The sequence below is a fragment of the Haliotis rufescens genome, unplaced genomic scaffold (assembly GCF_023055435.1).
Source record: "Haliotis rufescens isolate VD_foot unplaced genomic scaffold, xgHalRufe1.0.p SCAF_29, whole genome shotgun sequence".
In the NCBI taxonomy this organism is placed as follows: domain Eukaryota; kingdom Metazoa; phylum Mollusca; class Gastropoda; order Lepetellida; family Haliotidae; genus Haliotis; species Haliotis rufescens.
In genome coordinates, this window is record NW_025963990.1 from 4,697,705 (window position 1) to 4,717,459 (window position 19,755).

At 38.0% G+C, this 19,755-nt stretch overlaps 1 protein-coding gene across 8 annotated transcripts; it reads left to right on the forward strand.

Annotated features, from left to right (window-relative positions):
* Positions 1–1,680: 1,680 nt before the first annotated feature.
* On the forward strand, positions 1,681–16,902 carry LOC124126352. Of its 8 annotated transcripts, XR_007223069.1 has the most exons (7): positions 1,681–1,746; positions 2,332–2,415; positions 8,192–9,793; positions 10,201–10,449; positions 10,972–12,865; positions 14,550–14,668; positions 14,900–16,902. XR_007223069.1 is itself a non-coding variant. In XM_048402809.1 (5 exons), exons 1-5 carry the CDS (start codon positions 1,707–1,709, stop codon positions 11,109–11,111), a joined length of 2,115 nt encoding a protein of 704 aa, XP_048258766.1. In that variant the 5' UTR covers positions 1,681–1,706; the 3' UTR covers positions 11,112–16,902. The 8 variants fall into 8 exon arrangements, 1 of the variants encoding a protein (XP_048258766.1); XR_007223066.1 differs by having other exon boundaries at positions 10,972–15,546; positions 16,249–16,902; XR_007223065.1 differs by having other exon boundaries at positions 10,972–15,047; positions 15,399–16,902.
* Positions 16,903–19,755: the final 2,853 nt, after the last annotated feature.

Consider the following 19,755-nt stretch of genomic DNA (forward strand, 5'->3'; position numbering starts at 1 on the left):
TCCCTCAGTGGACTACAAGCCCTCAAAAATAAAAACACTAAAAACCGCCCCAAACTATTAAATCAAATACTCAAAAGCTCAAACAACTTAACTAGGGCAGGTAAACAAATAGAGTTCATTTGGATCCCGCCCACGTAGGAATCTTTGGAAATGAAAATGCAGATAAAGCAGCAAAATTATCCCTTAAACTCCCAGAAATAAGCTTAAACTTACCCAGCTCAAAATCAGAAATCAAAAGTGTCACTAAACAAAAAAATCAACAAAAAATGGCAAAATATATACCAAAACTCAAATAGCTAAATCAGGAAAGTACTCTAAAAAAACCTAACTAAACCAAAAATACTACACCCATCCAAAAAAATCAACAAAATAATTACTAAACTACAAACAGGCCACACCAAACCAAACAATCACTGTAAAATAAATAATCTACACACAACAGGAAACTGCCCACATTGCAAACAACAAGAAACACCAGAACATGTACTTATTCACTGCATACACTACCAAACACACCGAACAACACTACAAACCACTCTAAATCTTAAAACCGCACTTACACTAGAATCAATCCTAAATCCACAAAATAAATTAGAAAAATTCAAAGCCTAAGGCTAATACCTAATTAAAACAGGACTAATTAGTCGCATTTAAACACAAATAAAATATTAAAACCAAAACTACCTAATCTAACAACCACCTAACACACACAGATTAGTTCGTCCTCCACCCACTCTTGGCATTCATTCCAAATCTCAAAATTTAAAAATTACTAAAAAAGCCCCCCTCCTGGGTTGCACAAACTCACTTTTCCCCCTTTTCGGAAACACATTAAATGACCGGGCCGGGCCGTGTGCGACATACGCTTGCAGTCGGAAAGCGCACGTTAAATCTCCAATATAAGTAAGTAAGTAAGATCAAGGGCAGTCCATTTTCAACATGAGGAAAGCGTACACAGTGGAAGAAAAGCTTGACGTCGTGAGGATGTTGTGCTGGTTAAAACTCTCGTTTTTCCGTATCTTAAGCAACATGACCAATCAATGCCACTGAAATACTCTGTACTTGTGTAATGAATTGTGATTTGCTCTTCACTCATAGCGTCTGTTACTACCATTATCGATCGATACATTCATGTAAGTAGACTACTTTCACATTTAATATGACAGTAAGGGCTTATAAATAAAACAAACGGCGAAAATACAATGGATGTATAATTATTTTTACACTATGAACCCTTAACAACTCGTATCATTGCAATGTGCGAGACAAGGCGAAGATCGTGAGATTGGCCCAGTGCGCTCCCCTACGACTCCGCCTCGGTTAAACGGCTCATCGTCTAAAACGCCCCCCAATTATTCGGACCCTCATTGATAGCGTTGTAGCGAGGGACCACTGTATATTTATATATGATGATCTGTCGCCCAAAGGTTGGCTGATTATGATATGTGTATATATATATATATATATGATCTATTATTATTATTATTATTATTGTTATTATTATTATTATTAGCTTTGTTGCAGAAATGCTACAGAAGTCATTCTTCACTGTGTATTAGGACTCCATCAACTACAGCTTCGTACTGGAATTTAGTGTGAAATATTTGCTGTATTTTAACTTCACAGCTCAGCATCAGGAGTTACAGGACAAGCATCAAGTGGCATCAGATGAATGTCACGAATTATCCCATGATGATGAAGTTTTTATGGAAGACAGGGAAGAAACAGCTGATGTTGAGAAAACAGGTGAGGGTTATTCTTTTTTAATAAAGTTCATTAACAATTAAAAATTCACTGTTCCTCAGGTTTGGCCTATATTGATTTGCAATATATCCCAATATTTGACTGTTCAAATGGTACTACTTCACTCACTAATCCAGGTTTCACATTGCAAGATGTATTTTGACAGTACAGATAAACAAGACTGGCATATGTCATCAATATGGAATGTAAACAGAGAAAAGAGTTGGCTGTTATGATAAGAACTCAGTCCATCCAAATTTCTCAAGATAGTAGATATAATTTATGCAAGTAAACATCAATTCTTTGTTAAATGTAACGGAAAATATTGATACACAAGGTTTGTTTTGCAATACATGTACATGATGCATGTACTGTTGACCTTCGTACACCCTTACTGGTCATGCATGTTGGTCATTTCCAAAGTTAGTAGGAAATATGTGCCAACTTGCAAAATGCTGCAGTTGGTATGTAGCTGGTAAGGAATGGGTACCAACATATACTTTGTGTTTTGATTATGATTAGTGTACTGCAGACACCTGTTTGCAAAACAAAGTCAGCAGCTTCAGTTTCTTTCGTTGGCCTTTTCAGGATTCAGATGTGGTGTCTGTCAAAAGGTCATAAAAAAGAAAGGGGGATATACTGTGCATATGCAAATGCACTCAAAGGCGAAAGGTAAGTTAAGTTTTAAATAGCATCTTCCTAGAAATTAAGATTAGTGAACATCCATAACCTACCTGATAATCATGATGCAAATGGCAAGAATTTGCTTTCCAGCACACCTTTTAAGTTTCCAGAAGCAAAGGACTTTCTGTTTGAATGTAGTACTGCATCCTAAACTACTTGGGCTGTCTGAAAAGTTCTAAGCCTAACTGTGAAAGACCCGTACCAAGTCGATGGTTTTCATTTATTTCTCCACATAGTCCCCTACCAGGTTTACACACTTTTGCCAGCGATGCTGCAAGGCCTGGATGCCGGTCAAGAAGAAATTTTCTTCAGCCACCCTAAAAAACTCATTCAAAGTGGAAATGACGTCATCATTACCAGGAAAGTGGCAACCGGCTAGTTCCTTTTTTATTTTGGGAAACAGGTGGAAGTCTGACGGGGCCAAATCGTGTGAATAAGGGGGATGGTCAATGAGTTCGAAGCCACAGTCATGGATCGCTGTCATGGCAACCACCGATTTGTGAACAGGAGCATTGTCTTGGTGGATTAGGACTCCTTTAGTGAGCATTCCCCGTCGCTTAGCTTTGATAGCTTCACGCAACTGTCTCAGTAGGTAAGCATAATATCTTCCATTGATAGTCTGGCCTTTTTCAAGATAGTCAATCAGCAGAATACCCTTGGAATCCCAAAAGACTGAAGCCATCACCTTTCCAGCAGAAGGAACGGACTTGGCTTTTTGGGGGGCTGGTGATTCCGGATGCTTCCATTGTTTAGAATGAATTTTGGTTTCTGGTTGAAAGTGATGAATCCAGATCTCATCCATGGTTACAAATCGGGCCAAAAGATCATCGGGATCTGCTTCAAAACGGCATAAATTGTCACGGGACGTCAGGAATCTGACACGTTTCTGATTCGCTGTCAAGAGCTTTGGCACCCATCTTTCAGAAACCTTTGTAATTCCCAACTCATTGGTGATAATGTGCTCAACCCTCTCATGAGAGATGCCCACAACACTGGCAATATGTCGAGGGGTCAATCGTCGATCAGCCATCACCATGTCATGCACCCGGGTAATGTTTTCCAGAATGGTTGCTGTTGAAGGCCTTCCTGGACGGGGGTCATCGCCAAAGCTCTCTCTGCCACACTTGAATTCCGCAGCCCACTTCTTTACATTGGAAAAGGAAGGGGCATCATCCCCTAAAGTGGAGACCATGTCAGCTTGTATCTGTGTTGGAGTTAGCCCTTTCAGTTGCAGGTACTTGATGACTGCCCTATAGCCAGTTTTGTCCATTTCTGGTGATTTCAATGGGTAGGTTCACAGGATGGTCTGGTACAAAGACAATAATAACACTACAGTTGCAGTTCTTATGTCTATGATTCATTAAATGATTGTACTTGTTGGTGGCAAAAGTTTGTTTCAATCTGATTGAGATATCCCACTTAGGCTTAGAACTTTTCAGCCAGCCTTCCCTAAAGGTCTGCTGATTATGATATGTATATATCTTTGATGATCTGTCACCCAAAGGTCTGCTGATTATGATATGTATATATATCTGTGATGATCTGTCGCCCAAAGATCTGCTGATTATGATATGTCTATATATCTGTGATGATCTGTTGCCCAAAGGCTACTGATTATGATTTGTATATATATCTGTGATGATCTGTTGCCCAAAGATCTGCTGATTATGATATGTATATATATCTGTGATGATCTGTTGCCAAAAGTAGGCTGATTATGATATGTATATATATCTGTGATGATCTGTCACCCAATGGTCTGCTGATTATGATATGTATATATATCTGTGATGATCTGTCGGCCAAAGATCTGCTGATTATGATATGTATATATATCTGTGATGATCTGATGCCAAAAGTAGGCTGATTATGATATGTATATATATCTTTGATGATCTGTCACCCAAAGATCTGCTGATTATGATATGTATATATATCTGTGATGATCTGTCACCCAAAGATCTGCTGATTATGATATGTATATATATCTGTGATGATCTGTTGCCCAAAGGCTACTGATTATGATTTGTATATATATCTGTGATGATCTGTCGCCCAAAGATCTGCTGATTATGATATGTATATATATCTGTGATGATCTGTTGCCAAAAGTAGGCTGATTATGTCATGTATATATATCTGTGATAATCTGTCACCCAATGGTCTGCTGATTATGATATGTATATATATCTGTGATGATCTGTCGCTCAATGGTCTGCTGATTATGTCATGTATATATATCTGTGATGATCTGTTGCCAAAAGTAGGCTGATTATGATATGTATATATATCTTTGATGATCTGTCGCTCAATGGTCTGCTGATTATGATATGTATATATATCTGTGATGATCTGTCGCCCAAAGTAGGCTGATTATGATATGTATATATATCTATGATGATCTGTCACCCAATGGTCTGCTGATTATGATATGTATATATATCTGTGATGATCTGTTGCCCAAAGGCTACTGATTATGATATGTATATATATCTGTGATGATCTGTCGCCCAAAGATCTGCTGATTATGATATGTATATATATCTGTGATGATCTGATGCCAAAAGTAGGCTGATTATGATATGTATATATATCTGTGATGATCTGTCACCCAATGGTCTACTGATTATGATGTGTATATATATCTGTGATGATCTGTCGCCCAAAGGTCTGCTGATTATGATATGTATATATATCTGTGATGATCTGTCGCCCAAAGATCTGCTGATTATGATATGTATATACATCTGTGATGATCTGTTGCCCAAAGGCTACTGATTATGATTTGTATATATATCTGTGATGATCTGTCGCCCAAAGATCTGCTGATTATGATATGTATATATATCTGTGATGATCTGTCACCCAATGGTCTGCTGATTATGATATGTATATATATCTGTGATGATCTGTCGCCCAAAGGTCTGCTGATTATGTCATGTATATATATCTGTGATGATCTGTCGCCCAATGGTCTGCTGATTATGTCATGTATATATATATCTGTGATGATCTGTTGACAAAAGTAGACTGATTATGATATGTATATATATCTGTGATGATCTGTCGCTCAAAGATCTGCTGATTATGATATGTATATATATCTGTGATGATCTGTTGCGCAAAGGCTACTGATTATGATTTGTATATATATCTGTGATGATCTGTCACCAAAAGATCTGCTGATTATGATATGTATATATATCTGTGATGATCTGTTGCCAAAAGTAGGCTGATTATGATATGTATATATATCTGTGATGATCTGTCACCCAATGGTCTGCTGATTATGATATGTATATATATCTGTGATGATCTGTCGCTCAATGGTCTGCTGATTATGTCATGTATATATATCTGTGATGATCTGTCGCCCAATGGTCTGCTGATTATGATATGTATATATCTATGATGATCTGTCAACCAAAGGTCTGCTGATTATGATATGTATATATATCTGTGATGTTCTGTTGCCCAAAGATCTGCTGATTATGATATGTATATATATCTGTGATGATCTGATGCCAAAAGTAGGCTGATTATGATATGTATATATATCTGTGATGATCTGTCACCCAATGGTCTGCTGATTATGATATGAAAAATATCTGTGATGATCTATCGCCCAAAGATCTGCTGATTATGATATGTGTATATATATGATGATCTGTTGCCCAATGGTCTACTGATTATGATGTGTATGTATATCTGTGATGATCTGTCGCCCAAAGGTCTGCTGATTATGATATGTATATAAATCTGTGATGATCTGTCGCCCAAACATCTGCTGATTATGATATGTATATATATCTGTGATGATCTGTTGCCCAAAGGCTACTGATTATGATTTGTATATATATCTGTGATGATCTGTCGCCCAAAGATCTGCTGATTATGATATGTATATATATCTGTGATGATCTGTTGCCAAAAGTAGGCTGATTATGATATGTATATATATATCTGTGATGATCTGTCGCCCAATGGTCTGCTGATTATGATATGTATATATATCTGTGATGATCTGTTGCCCAATGGTCTGCTGATTATGATATGTATATATATCTGTGATGATCTGTCTCCAAATTGTCTGCTGATTATGATATGTATATATATCTGTGATGATTTGTCGCCCAAATGTCTGCTGATTATGATATGGATATATATCTGTGATGATCTGTTGCCCAAAGGTCTGCTGATTATGATATGTATATATATCTGTGATGATCTGTCGCCCAATGGTCTGCTGATTATGATATGTATATATATCTGTGATGATCTGTCGCCCAAAGGTCTGCTGATTATGATATGTATATATATCTGTGATGATCTGTCACCCAAAGGTCTGCTGATTATGATATGTATATATATCTGTGATAATCTGTTGCCCAAAGATCTGATGATTATGATATGTATATATATCTGTGATGATCTGTTGCCCAATGGTCTGCTGATTATGATATGTATGTATATCTGTGATGGTCTGTCGCCCAAAGGTCTGCTGATTATGATATGTATATATATATCTGTGATGATCTGTCACCCAAAGTTCTGCTGATTATGATATGTATATATATCTGTGATGATCTGTCGCCCAAAAGCTACTGATTATGTCATGTATATATATCTGTGATGATCTGTCACCAAATGGTCCGCTGATTATGATATGTATATATATCTGTGATGATCTGTCACACAATGGTCTGCTGATTATGTCATGTATATATATCTGTGATGATCTGTCACCCAATGGTCTGCTGATTATGATATGTATATATATCTGTGATGATCTGTCACCCAATGGTCTGCTGATTATGATATGTATATATATCTGTGATGATCTGTCACCCAATGGTCTGCTGATTATGTCATGTATATATATATCTGTGATGATCTGTCACCCAATGGCCTGCTGATTATGATATGTATATATATCTGTGAAAATCTGTCGCCCAATGGTCTGCTGATTATGATATGTGTATATATATATGTGATGATCTGTCACCCAATGGTCTGCTGATTATGTCATGTATATATATCTGTGATGATCTGTCGCCCAAAAGCTACTGATTATGTCATGTATATATATCTGTGATGATCTGTCGCCCAAAAGCTACTGATTATGATATGTATATATATCTGTGATGATCTGTTGCCCAAAAGCCACTGATTATGATATGTATCTGTGATGATCGTTTGCCCAAAGGCTACTGATTATGATTTGTATATATATCTGTGATGATCCGTCGCCCAAAGATCTGCTGATTAGGATATGTATATATATCTGTGATGTTCTGTTGCCCAAAGTAGGCTGATTATGTCATGTATATATATCTGTGATGATCTGTCACCCAATGGTCTGCTGATTATGATATGTATGTATATCTGTGATGATCTGTTGCCCAATGGTCTGCTGATTATGATATGTATAAATATCTGTGATGATCTGTCACCAAATGGTCTTCTGATTATGATATTTGTATATATATTGATGATGATCTGTCGCTCAAAGGTGGCTGATTATGATATGTATATATATCTATGATGATCTGTTGCTCAAAGGTCTGCTGATTATGATATGTGTATATATCTGTGATGATCTGTAGCTCAAAGATCTGCTGATTATGACATAATACTCGGTCTGAAGTTGTAGTTACTCATAGTATATACTTATACTTATAGTAAAAGTAACATTATATGGCAGGTTGGCTAAAACTTTTATGTCTTATACATTATTTTTTACATCATATTCTTTCTTTCACAGATAAATACAGGAAGCCAGAGCACAGATGCCCATTCTGCAAAATTGGTCAAACGCAATTATCCAGACACATATCTAAACAGCATCAGGACATTCCTGAAGTTTCCGAGGCTATGAAATTTCCCAAAAACTCAAAAGAAAGAAATGCAATGTTTGAGAATTTTAGAAAGCGTGGGATCTATGAATTCAACAAAAACCAGTCGGGAGAAGATACACCAGAATTTGAAGCTGAGAGAAAAGGACAGAAAGATCTTGTATGCTGCTCTTTGTGTAAGGGATTTTATAGTCGGCGTCTCTACCATAGACACAAGGACCTATGCATGAAGGATAGCACATTTGTCCCCAGTTCCGTGCCAGTTGAAATGCTGCATTTGAAGGAGAGTACAACAAAGGAGCAAGATGTATTTTCTAAAGAAGTATTACTTCATTTTCATCCTGATGAGGTCGGCAAAACATGCCAAACTGAACCAACAATAGTTGCTATTGGAAGAATTCTCTTTCAAAAAAACTTAAGAAAAATTGAAAAGACGATGGAAACAAGAAAATCGGTGATGAACGATATGCGTCTTTTGTCAAGATTACTCATTGCATTCCGAGGCAAGTCACATCATGGCATGACAGGGGAAGACATGTTTCGTCGTCGAAACTTTACAATATTGGAGCAAGCAGTTGAGGAGGTGACCACCACTGAAGGGAGGCTCAAGTATGGTTTAAAAAACTCATTGTTCTATCTCCTGAGACAATCAGCCAATCTTCTCATGCTGCGTTCATTTGGAGAAGAAGAGGATGCCAAAGCAAGTGAAATAGAAAAATTTATTCATTTGCTAGATTTAAACCAGAACATTTTATTTGGAGATGCAGCTTATTCAATCAATAGAAGTAGACAGGAAAGACTGAGAATGCCAGAACAGCAAGCAAGAGAAGAGGAAGTCACCACCTTGAGGGTTCATACTCTGAATACAATTGAGAGATTGATGTCAGAGTATGAATTCATTGGGCGTAACGAATATGTTACTCTCCGAGATGCTGTGTGCTGCAGAATTACTCTGTTTAACGCACGACGGGGTGGTGAGCCATCACGACTGAAAACTACAAATTTGGATGACGCAGTTACCAAGAGATGGATCGATGACTCCAGAGTGGAACAGTTGGAGACCTGGGAGAAAAAGCTCTTCGGTGAAATGCTTGTTGCATACCAGGCTGGGAAAGGGAACCATTTAGTTCCAGTCCTGATCCCAAGAGACTGTGTCGGTGCCTTGTCCATACTTACTGACAAAGACAAGAGGAAGGAAGTTGGGATTCTGGAGGAAAATCCTTATGTATTTCCAAACACACAACAGTCACCATATCATGTGCTAGGTTGGGATGCGATAAGGAGTATGTGTGATGCAGCTGGTGTGAAGCATCCAGAGTTGTTGACAGCATCAAAACAACGACACAGGATCAGTACCATATATGCTTCACTTGAAGTTCCTACTTCTGACAGAGAATACTTCTACAAACATATGGGACACAGCAAGGGTGTCAATGAAGGGGTCTACCAGTACCCTCTCCCAATTCAAGAAGTTACCAAAGTTGGGAAACACCTACTTCAAATTGATCAAGGTGAATATGAATAGCTTACATGAGTCATTGACTTCATAGACGTTTTGTAGCCCGCAGTCTAGTGTTTATCATTTCTTAGTAGCAGGATAACTAGTCTAAGGTGTAAATTATAAGGATGATTAATTTACCTGGTTTTGAATAAGATCACTGAACTCACAAGTGATGAAAGACAATGCACATTGCATATGATGATTTTGAAGAAGCCATTTTGATTCTAACAAAAGCTACTAGGTTTGACTTTGTGAAAGACCTTTAATTTTAGGCAGTACTAATAATGTATATCATAAACTACTCAGTACTAGCATCAGTACATTCTTTTTCTGTGTGTTGAAGTTTGATTGTATTTTAATCACTCAAGTGATGTAAAAGGTGTTCAAGATGTCAATTATATCATTTTTTAAAATCAGGTGATGCTCCTCTGGCGACTGAGTCTGGGATTCAAAGCCAACCTGACATGGTTGCAATAGCCGAGCAACAGGAAGAAGATGCCCATGACGTAAATACAGGCTCTCTGTGTCTTACCAGTCCAGGTTTAGTGGAGAAAAACCCAAGAGATTTTGATACCAAAAGATTCAAGTGGACAGAGGCAAATACAAGACTGATTAGAGACACATTTAAGGAGTGGATATGTCTACCAAGTGGCAATTCGTTGCCAAGTAAGTTTCTTCATGGGTGCTTTTCATGCCTTTTTCTGTTATCACAGACGCATGGGATGTCATCCATTCCATCATGACATTATTTCATTCCAGAGTGACCTCATGTCTGTCTCACAACTTTGAGATTTAACATAGATAGAAATAAATAAAAAAATTAAGACTATATCGTTTGCATTTTACAAGGTAATTACACAATGTGTGTTTTCAGATTTGTGGGTTTAATTGAGTTGTCATATTATTTCATATTTATTTTTATTCTAACCATAGACTAAACTTATGTATGGGATTATATGTGATTATATCTATTTGTGCAGCCTTTCAAAGTAACATCTTTAGTCCACTAATACTCATAAAGATAACATATATAGTAAAATCCTTAAAATGGCAAATTTCTACTTGTCCGTATGACAACTTAACTGTCGATGATACATACATACAAGGACTATAGAATTAGTGTAAATTTCTATTGCTCATGTTGACCTCAGAGTGGACATAATTTTAACAACTTTTGTTATTTTTCAGACAGGAAAACAGTTCTTGCATACCTTCAGAGCTCAAAGCTTGACTGTTCATATGCTCAGCTTAGAACCAAAATCATGAATGAACAGAACAAACAACAACAAAGGAGAAAGAAGAGATGGAACGCATTTCAGGAAAATTAGATAACTGAACATTAAAATACAGTGTAATGCATATTTAGCTCTGTCAACACATGGTAAACTTCTTCCCTTTAATTGTCAGACTGAGTGACCTGGACTTTAGCACCTACATGTATGTAACTATCCCTCTCAACTTGTGAGGGGTATTAAGACCATAACTATCTTTCGGAATACCCTGTGTGGTTTTTTTTTAGGTTGCACCATCAAAAATCACATTTTAACTGTCACTTTCATGATCTGATAAGCGATGCTCTGATTGGTCAGATGAAAGGTCGTTCTGACATGACCCACAATGAGATGTCCTCAGATCTTTGTTTAGCAGTAGCGAGAACTAAGATCTGATTTTAATGAGATTGTTGCTATGCTGGATAGCCCTTTGGAATGATCTCGAAATATTTGCTGTGCAGACTAGCCCTTTGGAATGTGCTTGAAATACTTGCTATGTAGAATAGCCCTTTGGAATGTGCTTGAAATATTTGTTGTGCAGACTAGCCCTTTGGAATGTGCTTGAAATACTTGCTGTGCAGACTAGCCCTTTGGAATGTGCTTGAAATACTTGCAATGCAAGATATCCCTTTGGAATGTGCTTGAAATACTTGCTATGTAGAATAGCCCTTTGGAATGTGCTTGAAATATTTGTTGTGCAGACTAGCCCTTTGGAATGTGCTTGAAATACTTGCTATGTAGAATAGCCCTTTGGAATGTGCTTGAAATATTTGTTGTGCAGACTAGCCCTTTGGAATGTGCTTGAAATACTTGCTGTGCAGACTAGCCCTTTGGAATGTGCTTGAAATACTTGCAATGCAAGATATCCCTTTGGAATGTGCTTGAAATACTTGCTACTTGCTGGTTGAAATTTAGTACCAAGGTAATTATGGAAGCCCATATTCCTGTCTTATTAATTATCCTTGTATGTATCATTGTATATATGTATCAATGTATGTTTCATTGTGTGTATGTATCATCGACATGGGTAAAATGTGTGAAGCCCATTTTTGGTGTCCCCTGCAGTGATATTGCTGGAATGTTGCTTAAAGCGGCGTAAAATCATACTCACTCACTTACTCACTCACATGTATGTATCATGGTTTGTATGTATCATTGTATGTTTGTATCATTGATCGTAAATGATGTTTCCCTCGTTTGAAGTAGTGAATTAGAGGGAAACTACTTTCTCCTAGTGGTACGTTCTATAATCAAGGGAGGTAATAATGCCAGTAGATGGCGCTGATACTTGGGGCTATATAAGGGTAGGATTTTATGATGTCGCCTCTCTCGCTTGCAATCACGGCAGTTCAATTAACAACATGACTGATGAATCAACCGCGGCAAAACTAGATGCCATCTTGGTTCAGCTTAATTCAAACAAGACAGAAATTGAATTGGCAATCGATTCCAAGTTAACCTCAATACGAAAAGAGTTTCTGCAGACATCTGAAGACGTAAGAAACATAAAAGCCGAAAAAGAATACAGCTGGTCACGGGAGGGAAACAAGGTCAAGAGCCAGGTCCACGACTTTCACTACACAGCCTGTGCAGTTTGCTTTACCTGCTTCTTCTGGTGTGCAGTCGATTCCACCAATCAACAACCAGCTTTTTCGAGGCAAAGGTCAGCGACAAGGATCATGTTTTCACTGCGGAGAATTCACGCACTTCAGAAGAGACTGTCCCTATCTCAACGCAAATGTCCAGACTGCAAGGATGTCAAGCAGCGTCCCGTCAGCAACCGCCACGCAGTAGAGAGGGCACATGCCAAGGTCTATCAGCTAAGTGTTCATCTACACAATGTTTCGATGCATGTAATCTTAAATTGACTGATAATTACTTTGAATATGAGCAGGGTGCTGCAGAAATTGTCGTTAAAGTTTGTTTGAAACAGAATGAAAACTTTTGGCAACAGATAGGTGCAAGTGACTTTGTTTTAGATATAATCAAAAATGGATACAAAATTCCATTTTTGTGTATGTCACCCAAAATGCACTTGCATAATAACAAGTGTGCCTTAAATAACGCTGATTTTGTGTGTGAAGCTGTATAAGAGCTTGAAGCTGTATAAGAGCTTGTCAAGAAACAACTAGTTGTTGAGTGTGATATCCTGCCGTATGTTGTTAATCCTCTATCTGTCGCTATACAGTCATCGGGTAAGAAACGCTTGATTTTAGACCTGAGTATCGTCAACAGGTTTGTGCTCAAAAAGACTTTGAAATTTGAAGATTGGAAAACTGCTTTAGAATAAATCAGTGCAAATGATTGGCTAATCAAGTTTGACATCCATTCAGCATATCATCATATAGATATCTACGGAGGGCATACTGACTTTTTGGGCTTTGCTTGGAATGCCCCTGATGGAAAAACACATTTTTATAAGTTTGTAGTACTTCCCTTTGGACTGACAACAGCTCCATACGTTTTTACAAAAGTCACTCGCCAGCTTGTCAAGAAGTGGCGTTTTGAAGGACATAAGATAGTCACATACTTGGATGATGGTATATTATCAGCAGAGTCAGAATTAAGAGCACTAAATTCAGGTTCTGTCATTAAAAATGACTTGATTAAGTCGGGGTTTGTACCTAAAGTTGACAAATCTTTATGGGCACCTTCACAGTCCTTGGAATGGCTCGGTTTTCACATTCAGACTACAAATATGACTATATCTGTACCTCACAGGAAGATAGTCAAGGTGAAGTGTTCAATTACTGACCTATTAAAATCCAATTCAAAGAATGTCAAAGTGCGAGATGTAGCTTCTGTTGTCGGTCAGCTAGTGTCCATGAAACTGGTCCTGGGGCCGTTATCACAGCTTATGACAAGGTCATTAAGCATAGACATACTTTTGGTTTCTTCTTGGCATAGTTCATTAAAACTTTCATGTGACAGTATTCATCAATTGAAATTTTGGCTGGGTAATATTGACAAACATTCTTCAAGAGCACTTGTTGAAAAATCTCTTACTACAAGACTTGTTTATTCTGATGCCAGTGATAGTGGTTTTGGTGGGTACTGTGTTGAGATTGATTCTGACAAGTCCCATGGTCAGTGGTCTGCGGAAGAAGCTCGTCAGAGTTCTACATGGAGGGAGTTAAAGGCTGTTCACTTGACATTACTGAGCTTTATTCCCAACCTGAAGAGCAACCGTGTTATGTGGTGTACAGACAATACAAACATTGTGTCAGTCATTGAGAAAGGCAGCATGAAAATACATTTGCAAACATTGACTTTACATATATTTGAAATATGTACAAAACAGTCAATACAGTTGTACATGCAGTGGATTCCACGATGTGATAATCAGACAGCTGACTATCTTAGCAGAATGATTGATTATGATGACTGGGGTATTTCAAAGACCATATTTCAGCAAATTGAACAGAAATGGGGTCCACATCAAACAGACAGATTTGCGTCATATTATAACACTAAACTTCAGTGTTTTAATTCCAGGTACAGCAATCCTGGAAGTGACGTTGTGGACTGTTTCACTGTCAACTGGAGTGGAGTTAGGAATTGGGTGGTTCCTCCTGTATGTTTGATTCCGAGGGCAATCAAACACATGTCAGAATGTAAGGCTAAGGGTACCCTTGTGATACCAGAGTGGCACTCTGCTTGTTTCTGGCCATTGATATGTCCCAACTCAGTATTCATTCCACAGGTGAGAGATTGGATGTATTTGCCACGATCGAAGGAGGCTTATGTTGCCAGTAGAATAAAGGGTGGCATGTTTGGAGAGAAAGATCTTTCATTTAACATGTTAGCGCTTAAGATTGATTAAGACCGTATTTTGGGTGTTTCAGATATATTTCGGACAAACTATAGTGATGAGATTGCTACACTTCCGAGAGGTGTCCGCGAATTAGCAGCGGCTCTGCCAGGCCTCTTAGCAGGGTGTAGAGCTGATTCTACAACAAGAAAGTATACATATGGCTTTGGAGCTTGGAAAAGGTGGGCGATCGTCAATTCTATGTCTGTAAAATTGCCATTGTCGTCATTGTACTGTGCTTTATACCTGTTATCTGTAATTCAGCAGAGTGATTCTATATCTCCTGTTCAGACAGCGTTCTATAGCATCCGTCATGCTCATACTTGTATTGGTTTAGCAAGTCCAACTGATAATTCACTGGTGCGTAATGTCTTGGAGGCAGCAAGGCGAAAATTGGCTAAGGATGTATGTAAGAAGGAGCCAATTACCATTAGCCGGCTAGAAAAGTTGTATGATGGTAGAATGGCAGATCCATCACTGTATGATTTGAGAATTATGTCAATGTGCTTATTAGCCTTTGCTGGGTTTTTAAGGTCAGCAGAATTGTTGCAGATCACGAGATCAGACATTGTATTTTATGATGCTCATATGATGGTATTCATTGAGCAGTCTAAGACTGATGTCTACAGAGATGGGGCGTGGCTGGCTATTGGGCGGACAAACACCAAGCTTTGTCCAGTGGTATGTTTAGAGAGATATCTAAATAGTGCGGAGATAAGTCTCGATTCATCTGAATATATATTCAGAGATTTGTCCAAATGTATTGCTGGTTATAAACTTAGAAATATTAATGTACCCATGACTTATTCGCGTTTGAGGGAATTGTTCATTGAAGCATTTACGCCATTTGTTGACAATATAAAGAATTATGGACTGCATAGTCTTCGAAGTGGTGGTGCATCTGCAGCAGCTAATAATGGCATCCCCGATCGCATGTTTAAGAGACATGGTCGTTGGAGAAGTGAAAAAGCAAAAGATGGCTACGTGACAGATAATCTTCAATTCAGGCTTAAAAGTTTCACTTTCTCTCGGACTCTAGACTTTCTTTGAATCTCTGCCGTGTACCGCACAGCTGTTCCAGTGTATATTTTGTTGTGTTTAAGGTGATTATTAGAGTTTGGTGTGGTCTAGGAGAAATGATGTTTCCCTCGTTTGAAGTAGTGAATTAGAGGGAAACTACTTTCTCCTAGTGGTACGTTCTATAATCAAGGGAGGTAATAATGCCAGTAGATGGCGCTGATACTTGGGGCTATATAAGGGTAGGATTTTATGATGTCGCCTCTCTCGCTTGCAATCACGGCAGTTCAATTAACATGTAAATTTATTGATGTTTGCTTCTTTCATTTTTATTATTCCGTTTCTAATATCTTTTTCATGTTTCAGGCATTTCGTTTTGAGATGTGGACGTGTGGCGGTGAGGCCACATTCTGTTATGGTCATCTGTCTCTGTTGACAGGCCATGTGTGTTGATGATGCTGGAGAGCTGTTAAAATACTCATTGGTATAATCGTGTTTACTACCACATGTGAATTGTGGCTGCAGAGCCTTTAGAATACTTTGTATATATGTTTGCATTTCATTGGCTACACAATGTACGGTAGGCTGCAGAGCCATTAGAATACTTGGTCTTGGAAATGTTCGGTTGGCAGAACCATTATAATACTGCTGTATTGGGTGTGTGTGACCCATGTTAGATGAGTAAAATAAGGCTTTTGTGTATAATTTGTATTTGTAAAAGTATGTTGGACATGTGTAAAGGGTAATTCAAATACTGTATACTCCCCAGTTACTGGTCCTGTTGCATTCGTAGGGAGAACACGGTTCCAGAGCTTTTTGTATTAACAAAATTTTTATCTCTGGTTTTACGTGTCGGGCTTCAGGTACCATTGCCATTTGTATGTTTCGATATGTTATATTCTATATGTTATAACACATGTTATAATGGTATATTGAGTGACGTGATGTCACTGTGTGTTGTGTCTTGCGTCTTGTGCTTCGAAAATAAACTGCCGTGTACCGCACAGCTGTTCCAGTGTATATTTTGTTGTGTTTAAGGTGATTATTAGAGTTTGGTGTGGTCTAGGAAAACATTGTATGTATGTATGTATGATCGTTAGCTCACCTGGTCCATACCATGGCATCTGGCGTCCGCCTGGTGTCCGTACGTCAACATTTATTTTACAAATGACTTTTTCTGAACCACTGATTGGAAACTAACAAAATTTGACTGGAAGCATCCCTAGGTGGTGGGGATTCAAAATTGTACAAATGGTGGGATTGTACCCCTAGGGGACCAAATAGGGGTAATTTGGCTCTATTGCTTTAAACGACTTCTTCTCTGGAACTAAATGATAGATATCAGCCATATATGGTTGTAAGTATTCCCCGGTGGTGAGAATTCAAAATTGTACAAATGGAAGGGATGATCACCCCCCAGGGGGCTGAGGGGCGGGGCCAAATAGCACACACACACACACACACACACACACACCGGACACACACACACACACACACACACACACACCGGACACACACACACACACACACACACACACACACACACACACACACACACACACACACACACACACACACACCGGACACACACACACACACACACACACACACACACACACACACACACACACACACATTTTTGTTTAGTAGGTTAGCACAGGTTAGTAACAAACACACCTCACTACCATCCACAAGCTGCATGCATGCACACATCCCCTCCGATACATCCCCACACATACACATACATACATTATTTAGTACTGATTAGATAATTGCTTTCTCACTTCATTGCATACTTACTTACATGCTGGTTTAGTGGTTAACTGGTTAGTAACATGATCCTACACACACACACACACACACACACACAGACACACACACACACAGATTCACATATACACACACAGACACAGACACATATACACATACACACACAGAGTTATACAATCAATGATACATACATAAGATGTGATGTGATGGCGGTCTTTAAAAAGTCAAGTCTGTACCCAACAATCCAGTGATTGACATCATGAGCATCGATTCACGCAGTGGGGATACGATGACACCCATCAACCAAGTCGGCGTGTCTGACCACCGACCCTGTCAGTCGCCACTTATGACAAGCATAGTCACCTTTTCCGGCAAGCATGGGTTACTGAAGACCTATTCTACCACAGATCTTTACGGGTCACATACATACAATGATATAATCAATGAGACATACATACCATGAGGCAGAAAACAACAATGATACAAACTATCATACAATCAATGATACATACATACACTGATACAAACATTGATACATACATACAGTTATACAATCAATGATACAGACAAACACTGATACAAACAATGATACATACATACATAAATGTATAAAAAATGTCACATTTGTTGTTGTTTGATGATTCTATGTCAACATGTAGTTCTCACGATCACATGTGCCGCAGCCTCAACGGTGACTGGTCAAATTGTTCCATGTGAAAAAATAACCAGCAATCACTACGCTTAGGCTTATTATTATTATTTAAATATTTAATTACAGCTGCAACCAAAATAACATGATACTGGAATATATATTTTCCTGATAAAAAAATAGTTTCAGATACAATTTTTCCCCGATCCTTGCACTGAAATCCTTCAAAGGTATATTAATGAGTAAGTTTTAACCGAATCACTGGTAGATTCCAAGAAAACGTGTGTACATCTGATTGCTGTTTCCGCCTTAGAGAAAATATGCAAGGTAATCTTAATCCCAGGATGTTAAACAATGCCTAGCAGAACAAACAAGAAAGAAGTGAGCAAAGCTCAAATACCCCCGTTATCCCCGCTGGTCAACAACAAATAGTAAATACTTTGTAAATGAATGAAATATTACATATTTCTAACTGTTTTAAAAATTAAGATTGAGTTCCAGTGACAATTGACCCCCTCCCCCCTTCCGAATCTCCCATGTTACGAGTGTTCAATACGAGGAAGTAGATCACCATGAACACCTTTGAATAAATATTTGATTGAGGAGTTACATAAGAAGAATTATCAAAAGGACCGAAAATTGTTGATATAAAAAACAAAAAAATATGGAACAATATCATATAAGAAAATCAACAAATTAATAATTTCCATCTAGCCTAAACAAATATGGTAAAGATTCATAAATTCAAACTATCACAAAGCACAGATACTTATGATGATCTACATGTGTGGAATTTTTTTTAAAAAATATATTAGCTATACAAACCAGTCATCAAAATTTCTAAATTCCATCATGTTTCCATGAAAACAGCAATAGAGAAAACTTTCAGAATCTTATAAAAGATAAAAAACAATCATAGCGGTTAATTAATGTAGCATGTATTGATGGTTTGTTCTTGTTCCTAACTTATTTCATTTAAAGTGAGCTTTGTCAAAAATAAAAATTAAGGCCATCTATATTGCACTGTATGTCCACACCACACAGGCATGCCCCGAGTACACACAAATAGCAGGAATGCAGTTTGCTCTGTAAGTGCTTATCAACCATATCTGCAGAGATAATGTGAATAGCACTGAAAGATGTGTGTTTTACACCCAGACTTGGAGTGTTAGCTTTGATTTCAGTGTGAGAGGGAGTGAGTACAATGCTGAAGGTCTTTAACTTTGATTTTGGAACTTGCAGCAGGAATTCTTGATTTGGTCGAAGAGTTCTTGCAGGGACATACTGGCTTGTGAGATCTTTGGGTGCCAAAGAAGGAAGCTTGAAATCAAGTCAACCTTGGTCAAAGTCAACATTTAATACATCTGCCATGATGGGTTTCTATTTGGAGACATGTTTTTGAAACATTCTGAACTGGAAGTTTGACCAAAATTTCTTGACCTCAGTTCTGACCT

Excerpts from the sequence above, each read along its gene's own strand:
- LOC124126352 (XM_048402809.1), top strand. The coding sequence starts at position 1,707 with ATGGAAGACAGGGAAGAAACAGCTGATGTTGAGAAAACAG. Across the intron at positions 1,747-2,331 it reads AGCTGATGTTGAGAAAACAG|GATTCAGATGTGGTGTCTGT; the intron begins GTGAGGGTTATT and ends TGGCCTTTTCAG. Across the intron at positions 10,450-10,971 it reads AAGTGGCAATTCGTTGCCAA|ACAGGAAAACAGTTCTTGCA; the intron begins GTAAGTTTCTTC and ends GTTATTTTTCAG.